Raw genomic sequence first — 9,063 nt, 5'->3', positions numbered from 1 at the left:
AATTTAAATTCATTTCATTACTGCAGTTGAACTTAGACATACTCAACGGAATTGTTGGGTTGGATAATTTGATTTCATTCAATGTTATTTTAATGCATTTTTGTTTTCTAATTAGATAGTTTTCAGCAAGATCACTGAATACATTTTTACGTTAGTGTATTTAATTTTATTTAAGTATAAATTAATTTAGTTTCATCTTATTGCCTGTTATATTTACTTAAAATAATTTGCTTATTCAATTACTGTTTTATTTGAACAGCGAGTATGTAAATTGTTTTACTAAAACATTTTTTTCACTGACTTGAGTAATTTTTCTATTTTAGTTTTAGTTTTTTTACACCTGCGGAAATACGTCACGCTTACGTCAGCGGTCGAAGTTGAATCGTTGACGCAGGCGGGCTCGTGGTGGCTGGAGGATTCGCGGGAAACGTCTAAAATCAAACCTGCGGCGCGTGAAGGAGCGTGGCTCGGCTTCTCCTTGAACCGCACGCGGCTCCCGGTCAGAGAGCGGCGGCTACCGTGCGCGCGCTGGTACGTAGCAGCTTCGCGGCGGCGGCGGAGGGAGAAGGAGGGGGGACGGAGCGGAAGAAATGGCGGAGCGGCCAGAGGACCTGAACCTTCCCAACGCGGTGATCACCCGCATCATCAAGGAGGCGGTGAGTGGGAGCCGAGCACCGGGACGAGGAGGAGAGGTTTCTCGCAGGTTAGGCAGGCCGGCCTTCGTGACGGGAGAGCGGGTTTATTTCCAGAACGGTCCCGGTTCTGGTCAGTTTTGGTTCGGGTTGTTTTCTAACATGACCACAACCAAAACTCTGTTCTCTGCCAGAGAACCGAGAAGCTCCGCTGCTTGATTTCATCTCATGAAATTAAAAATTTATATAACCCAACAGGTTTTACCTGGGGTCAGAGGTCACAGATCTATAAAGTTCAAATTCAGAGATAATTTGATAGTTTAACCTCCAGTAAAAAGTAATTGATTTGAGTTAAAGTAAAAAACTGTAATTATGTCAAAGGCAAATTAAATGCTGTCATAACTCAGCAGTGCTGGTTTTCAGCAGTTGCTGAATATCTGCTCTGATTATGGGTTGAGATTTGATGTGCAGTATAATACTAAGAAAACTGTTGTACTAATATGTAGGACTAGAGCAGACAAACACTCCGTTTCCCTGTTTTTTTTTTTTCTGTCAGGACAAAAGTTAAATGTTTGTTCCAAAACTAAATATCTGGGTCACTACATCACAGACCAGCTCTGTGATGATGATGACATTTATCGGCAGTGTCGCATGTTGTAACATTCTGGGGAGGAAGTTTCACATGTGCACTGATGAAGTAATAATAAGCCTGTTTAAAGCGTATTGTACATCCTTGTATGCAGCTCCTTTGTGGTGTAAATTTAAAAAAGCTAGCATGCAGAAGCTTAAGGTTGCTTATGACTCCCTGAGAATTCTGCTTAAGAAACGCAGGTTCAGCGGTTCAGGTTCAGGTTACAGATGTTCTGTAATGCACATGTCAGAACGTTTCAGACACTCATGACAAACTTGATATACAAGTTTATGCATCGTTTGTGCAGCTCATTGAACGTCTCATTGTAATGTTTTCACATCCCTCTGTCAGTGCGCTAAGATACCAGTCGACTCTGTGGAATCATTGGTATGAAAGTCTCTTATAAGATTTTATTTATTTATTTCTTTTATTTTGTGTTATGTCTTTGTGGACCACGAGTCTATTGAATAAAGCTTCTCTCTCTTTCTCTCATATCATTCAGTTATCTTCAAAGAGTCGATGTTGATTATGATGTAAGGATCTCCAGTAGCAGTCAGCCTTGCAATGAGTGTTTTAGGCTTCTGACTGAAGACTGCTGCCATCTAGCAGCCTCACAAGTGTTATGAAAACAGATCAATATCCACATTACTTCAACATTTGAGATGCTAACTCGCTGTGCCCAGTTGAAAACACCTTGTTGCCACGGTTACACATAACTACAGTCTGAAAGGTAAAAAAAAACAAACTAAAAAAAGGAGCTAAAGTAAATTCATAGCAAACAGCAAAAAAAAAACAATCAGAACCAGCAGAGCAGTTTCAACAGGCTGCCACCAGGAGGCGCTGTTCTGGAAAGCTCGATTTAAGTGATTTGGGTTTAATTTGAACCCTGTTCTGACAGCAGCCAGATTTCTGATCCGACCAGCATCTATAAACAGCTGCTGATTGGTATCAGACCTGGTAACGTGTAAACAGAACCAGTAGAAAGTGGCGACTGTAACCAGAGCTAGCAGCGATCCTATCCACAGTGAATCTCTGTTTTTATTGTTTTTTGGTTTTTGGACCAAATCAGTTCAGGTTTACGTGGTTCTGGACCAAAGCCCAAAATAATGCCTGTTTTAAACTCATTTCCTAGTCTGGTGACAGTTTTTTCTCTGTTTCATTTGAAAAATTAATTGATGGTAACTGGACAGGGACCAGTTAAAGCTCAGTGAGGATTTTCACACTAACACATTAACGTGCGAATGTTTTTCCTGCTGATGGGAGTGAAAAGAGCAGTTGTGAGCCAGCTTGTGTTTCCTGACCAGACGTGTGTTTAGTGATAACTCCTCCGCACCGTTTGTTCTTCGCAGCTCCCAGATGGGGTGAACGTGTCCAAAGAGGCCCGGCGCGCCATCTCCCAGGCGGCTAGCGTCTTCGTGCTGTATGCAACCTCCTGGTGGGTTTTTAACACGCTGCAGGGACCAGCGCTACGCTAGTCAAGCTAAACGTTTCTCTCCTGGTTTCAGCGCCAATAACTTCGCCATGAAGGCCAAGAGGAAGACGCTGAACGCAGGAGATGTGCTGGCAGCCATGGAGGAGATGGAGTTCGAGCGATTCCTGGAGCCGCTGCGGGACGCTCTGGAAGGTAAGGACACCTCCGCCTGCATCCCGACGCTTCCTCTCTGCTCTGAATCAGACAGTGCCGATAAGAATGATGCTCCAAAACATAGAAATACAAATGCAAAAGAAAAACGATTCGAACACAGGAAACGGAAGCAAAATGGAGAACACTGCAAACAAAAGAATGTCCTCCAGGCCACTGGGGGGAGTCTGGGTCTGAAACAGCACCTATATAAATATGCTACACAAAAATTATGGAACCACAGGAATGGAAGCAAAAGGGAAAACACTGCAAACTCATTCTCAAAATAGAATAGTCTGGGTCAGTAATATTACCTTTGTAAGCATGCTGCTGCTCTATAATATTGCAAACTATATGAAGTAACGCATCTGTTCTGTGTTCCTCCAACTGTCTGGTCTCTTGCCGTTTGGCTCCCCCTACTGGTCCGGAGAACTTTTTCAGTTTGCGGCGCTTTCCCGTTTGCTCTTACTTCCTGCAGTTGCTGCGTTTTTTTAAGTGTTTTGCATCAACTATGCGTTCGCCACCAAAGGATCATTGGTTCCTTCCCCTCTACTGTCCATCCTGCTTTGATTTCTTGTCCTTCCTTCACTGTCTCCGTCCTTTCCTAGTCTTTTCTTTGTCCTTCCTGTCTTCCATCCTTCTAGCCTTACGGTTTCCTCCCTTCCCTCCTTGTTTTGTCCTTTGTTTCTCTTCCTGTCCTGATGTTTAGACAAGAGACGATGGACCTACAGACCTACTAAGACTATGGTAGAGGCAGCATCATGCTGTGGGAATGAGGTCTGACCCGTCTGCTTTGTTCTCAGTATATAAGAAAGACCAGAGGGGGAGGAAGGAGGTGAGCGAACAGAAACGCAGAGACAAGGAGAGGAAGGCCGACTCTGAGAACGACAAGAGCAGAGAGGAAGAGGAGGAGGAAGAGGAGGAGCAGCAGCGCATGGAGGAGGAGCCTGAGGAGGAAGCTGAGGAAGAGGAGGAGGACAACTGACCCGCTCAGTTCTGATCCGGTTCAGCCTCTTCAAGCATTTTAACAGAAAAGCTTCAGCTGAACAGATCTCGGACTGGAGTCATTCTCCATTTTCTCCACATCTGTCAGGAATAAAACGTTAAAGGATCCGGACCACCAAGCTGGAGCGGTTCTGATGTTCTCCATGCGGGTCAGAATCATAGTTTATCAGTTTGTATTTTTGTAAACTTGTTTGACTGAAATCTTTCAATAAATGTTTTGTATAAAACTGAAACCAGGATGTTTTATTCCATTACAGGCTTAAAATGCAACAAGCATAGAACCTGCTCTCTGTAGAATAGTCAGGATTTTATTTTGAAAATATCCAAGCTTTTACTTTCAAGTAGCTTCATTGTAGTTTTAAACGTAAGTGAAAATTTTTAGGCTTTAATTCTGAATTTTTAAAAGGCCAAAGTAATCCTATGTGTAACTGAACTGCTCTGCAACATGAAGGCTTTTATTTTGGAGAGTACATTTAGGTATTCATTTAACTTCAGTTCTAGTGTATGGAGGACTGATGCTGCCAAAATTGACCAGAAAATAAATGGCATAATTCACCTTCTTCCCCTTGTGATTAAATGTTAGTATTTTATTTCCTCAATTCATCTGTTTTGACAGCATCAGTCCTCCATATAAAGAGACCAAATACATTTAGACATTCTTTATTGCTACAGCTATAAAAGCAGCTGCAGAGTCCAGCCAACAGTTACCAGCTGGCTCTTCACAGAACACTGAGCAGCATGAAACTAGAAAGTTCAGTGGAAGGAGAAAGTACTGTAGAAACAGGGATGACAATCCTTGAATATTGAACACCAGAGCAGATTTACGTACCTCACCGCCACCTCAGTTTTTCCTCCCACTCAACTACAGTCACTCTAAACTTCCTGGTTTAGTAAGACGTTCCCTTTTTTAAAACTTCAGCTAAGCACCAACAGGTTTTTATGAGTTTGATTTCTGCGTTTATTCACTGAAACGATTCTTTAAAGTTTAATCTCTGGTGCTGAAATTTATACTTCAGTGTTGGAGGCCCGGTTCAGAACCAGAACCAGGTAAATGGACCTTCTGAATATCACAGACAGAACCTTGCAGCTCGGTTTCAACAAATTTTATTCCAGAACCGCCATCTTTACTCTGATGGACATTCCACTTTCCCGCTGTTAATGTCATCGATGACATCATGAGGGGCGCGGCCGTCGATGGTGCAGCCAACTGACTGAGCAGTGCCCAGGATCTCCTTGATGGTTCCTGAGGAAAAACAGAACCACGAGTCCATCAGAACCCAACCCATCCAGAACCCAACCCAATCAGAACAGAGTTCTGGTTTGTTCCGGGCTTTTCGGCACAGAGCGGTCCACGGCGCGGGCCGCCCTGTTTCCTAAAGCCGGGTCGCTCTGAGCCTCCACTGGACTGAACTCGGCCATCGGGTCAGACCGGTCCAGTGGCAGGAGGCTGTGGGGGCGGGGCTAGAGCATGGGGGCGGGGCCTCACCTGAGAGCTCTCTGGCGATGGAGCGCGGCCTCATGACCCGGGCGACGCCAACGATCTCATCGAACGTGACGCTGCCGCTGTGTTTGACTGGAAGAAGCAGAAACAGAGTCAACATGGCGACCCAACAGGAAGTCCCTTCCTCCCCAACAGGAAGTCACTTACTGTTCTTGACCTTCTTCCTGTCGCGAGGCGGCTCCTTCAGAGCTTTGATGATCAGAGCAGAAGCCGAGGGAACCACTTCGATCTGCAGAGACAGAACCCGATCAGGACCAGCAGGTTTAATAACTGGATCGGCACCAGATCAAAACTGTTTCAGGTAAACGGGTCATCCAGAACCTTTTCTGACTCTTAAGACCAATCAGAAAGTCCCAGTTGGACCGAGATGATTCTGAGATAAGAAAAACCCGACAGGCTTTCTAAACAAACGGACCCGAGTGGGATTACACAGAACGCAGCCTAATCCCCGAAACCAGAACCGCTTCAGGTTCTGAAGCGGTTCTGGTTTAAAGTTCCAGAGATTTATGCTCTCTGGAACTTCAGCATCTGGCTCAAACTGATTCACTTATCGTTCTGGTATTGGCAGAGAAAAGGTTCTGGAGGGAAACCCGGCCGGGTTCTGTTGTGTTGGACGCACAGCGGCCTGCCGATTCTGGATGGTCAGCTTCACGGTGATCCTCAGGCCCTTCCAGTCTCCGGTTGCCTTGGCGATGTCGTCACCGACTTTCTTTGGAGACTGAGGAGGAGAAGAAAAGCGGACCGGGTTAAAACCCAACGGGCCAGGATGCGGTTCCATCAGAACCCGGTCCGGTTGGTGTTCCGGGCTTTTCGGCACAGAGCGGTCCACGGCGCGGGCCGCCCTGTTTCCTAAAGCCGGGTCGCTCTGAGCCTCCACTGGACTGAACTCGGCCATCGGGTCAGACCGGTCCAGTGGCGGGAGGCTGGGTCGGGCTCAATGGTTCTGAGTTCTGATACTCACCAGACCCAGAGGTCCGATTTTAGGAGCCAGAGCAGAGGTGGCGCCCACTTCCCCTCCTGTGCACCTCATGTAGACTGAAAGACAGGAAACGGAACCGAGTTGTAACAAACGGTCCAATACCGGGTCCAGCTGGTACGCAGAGAACAGAGGCAGTTGTTATGGTAACCATCTTTACTCAGACCAGGATAATGGATAAACATTACGCGTTTGGCATTAAAATGAAGGTTCTGGTTCTGAAGGAGGAGAATCTGTTCACAGCAAGTTAAATATTTACAGATCAGATCCATTTCTCAGCAATGATCAGTTTATGCAAATTAGAATATTTTCACCCAGATTAATGCATCATATTCACTAGACCTCATACTGGAGCCATCTACACTACAGACGGCCATGTTTGTTGGTCAGACACCGAAGGAAACGTCTTGATTCCTTCACTGATTAAACTGTTTCCCATTTTTGTTTCCATAGCAGAAACTTTAAATGTTGCATTTATTTCAAAATATGATTGAACAAAGTAATTTATCCCAACACCAGAACCTCTGGAGATTTGTAGTGACGCAAAAGTAGATATTAAAAAATAAACACCAATAGCCAAGATGTCATTTTTCTAATGACATCATTAGAAAAATGATGGGTTTTTGGGTTTTTACATGATAAAGCATTCAAAGTCAGGTAAAAAAAAGGGTTAAGTTTCAACCTTCTGAATGTTTCACATCCAAGAAACCTTAACATTAAAGTCAATGGAAAACTACATGACAAAAATCATTTTCTTATTCCATGACAAAAAGAGGAAGTTTTCAACCATTTTATCTCAGTTTGGTTTAGGCAAATAAACGATGTGTATAGTGGTTGGTTACATTTGCTTGAGTCTCTTTTTGGGAAGAGAAAAAAGGAAAACGTAGTTCTACTTCAAAGTACTTTTTACTTGAGTTATATTATAAAGCATTGCTACTTCTTGTTTCAGTACAATTTCTAGATACTCTACCCACTGCAGGTAACTTCCCTGATTTATTTTTTAATAAAAATAAACCTGAAAGAAACAAACCTACAGATTATGCAGAAGTAAGCGCTCTCGTTTCTAAACCAGCTTTGTTGTTCTGTTATCTTCCATCTGCTGAGCCTGTTGAGACATTTGGAGACAAACTAAAGCCGTAAACACTACATACGGTCACTGAACTACTTTACCCTGTTCGAATATTTATTAAACATTACCTACTGTAAGCATTAGTTTTACACAGTAAACATTTTATTGTGCTCGTTTCTGTCTGGAATTGATGTTTTTATATGGCAGTGGATGATTATTTTACTTTAAATTATTTTGTTCCGTCTGCTTTTTGTTTTTTAAGGACATGACCAAATCCAAACAGTGATGTTTATTAGAAATTATCCCCAATGAGCAAATAAAACGCTTATAAACTTAACGAAAAACCTATTAAATACCCCTTTAAGTAAGTAAGTCAGGTCTGAAGCTAGCTGAGAGTAATTAGCCTAGAGGCTAACACTAGCATTAGCTAGATGGTTACCCTGCACGTGGACCAGTAGCTCGTCCTATAATTTTACGACTGCTGCTTCACATCCACCCAACACACTCTTTACTTCATCACATCAAAAAAAAAAAAAAAAACACACACACTCATCCGCCAGGCGTTCCAGCCCGGATTTAGTGTCCAGTCTTTACCGTTTTCAGCGCTCGGCCCGCGGGCCACCGGGTGCGCAGGTAGCCGGCTAACAGCGGCTCCATCTCGGCTGTGACAACCACGTCAGCGTTTATTACCCAGAAAACATACCGATTTTGATCTCGTTGGGGTCGAATTTGGGCGGCATGTTGCTGTAGTGGAGGTTGAGCTCAGTTCAGCTTGGTTGGTGAGGGTGTCGGATGAACCCGGCTTCGGGACGACCGATAACTGTTACACCTTCACCACTAAAGGGGCAAAGAAAGGCCGACAGGCGACTGCGATGGAATTTATAGCACCATCAAATCCCGCGAGATATCCAGCTACAGTGACGAGATTATGATCCTCCCCTCAGTTCGTGTTTTCCTTTTTTTTTTTTTAATGAAAACTGTTTTTTGTTCTGGATGAAAAATTTTAAGATCTTTTGTTTAATTTCACACAATAGAAGGGCAATACGAAGCTTTATCTGTTTTACTAATTAGGTACATTGTTAATCACCACGTTTGTAAACATTTCAAAATTCAAACCTTGTCAGGTGTGTAAGAAGTATTCTCCCCCTAACAGATTTCTTCAGTTTTTACTTTTTGCTCCACTTGTTCTAGATCATCAAACTAGTTTAATGTCAGACAAAGAAAAATAGAAAATAGAGTTTTCAAGTAATGATTTTATTAATTATGGGAACAAAGTTATCTAAACCAACCTGTGTCTAAGTAATCACCACCCTCCTTTTAAACCAAGATTTGAAAGGTCAAGATATTTAATAAAATCTGTCATACAAGATGAAGTAGGCTAGATTAAAAATAGCATCTCTAAAATCAACAAGCCTAGAAAAGGAACAAAAGGAAGAAAGCAATGTTCAACACACAAAGAAATGGGAAAAACGGCATCTTTGCAACAATTTTTAACATTTATTTCACCAGGAGAATTCCATTTAGATTAAAAATCTGTTTTACATTAAATCCTGACCAGGACATCAACACAAAGCTTACAGAATATTCAGATAAAAATTAACATAAATAAATTAATTAAGAAAGTCCTT

General features: G+C 43.0%; 2 protein-coding genes across 3 annotated transcripts; one reads left to right on the top strand and one right to left on the bottom strand.

Annotated features, from left to right (window-relative positions):
• The first annotated feature begins 352 nt into the window (after nt 1-352).
• pole3 (polymerase (DNA directed), epsilon 3 (p17 subunit)) lies at nt 353-4,122 on the top strand. Its single transcript, XM_015035478.1, has 4 exons — nt 353-656; nt 2,613-2,698; nt 2,769-2,887; nt 3,688-4,122. Exons 1-4 carry the CDS (start codon nt 591-593, stop codon nt 3,867-3,869), a joined length of 453 nt encoding a protein of 150 aa, XP_014890964.1. The 5' UTR covers nt 353-590; the 3' UTR covers nt 3,870-4,122.
• An 855-nt stretch (nt 4,123-4,977) lies between these two features.
• rpl12 (ribosomal protein L12) lies at nt 4,978-8,308 on the bottom strand. Of its 2 annotated transcripts, none has more exons than XM_015035475.1 (6): nt 8,139-8,308; nt 6,352-6,425; nt 6,010-6,108; nt 5,538-5,619; nt 5,376-5,462; nt 4,978-5,132 (listed from the first exon to the last, which is right to left on the bottom strand). In XM_015035475.1, exons 1-6 carry the CDS (start codon nt 8,173-8,175, stop codon nt 5,014-5,016), a joined length of 498 nt encoding a protein of 165 aa, XP_014890961.1. In that variant the 5' UTR covers nt 8,176-8,308; the 3' UTR covers nt 4,978-5,013. The 2 variants fall into 2 exon arrangements, with proteins under 2 accessions (XP_014890961.1, XP_014890962.1); XM_015035476.1 differs by lacking the exon at nt 8,139-8,308 and adding an exon at nt 8,030-8,123.
• Nucleotides 8,309-9,063: the final 755 nt, after the last annotated feature.

This window comes from Poecilia latipinna, unplaced genomic scaffold (genome assembly GCF_001443285.1).
Source record: "Poecilia latipinna isolate Pla-1442-1.1 unplaced genomic scaffold, P_latipinna-1.0 Scaffold336, whole genome shotgun sequence".
Lineage (NCBI taxonomy): Eukaryota > Metazoa > Chordata > Actinopteri > Cyprinodontiformes > Poeciliidae > Poecilia > Poecilia latipinna.
The sequence above is the reverse complement of the archived record's forward strand: the minus strand, read 5'-3'. Positions and strand labels throughout refer to the sequence as shown.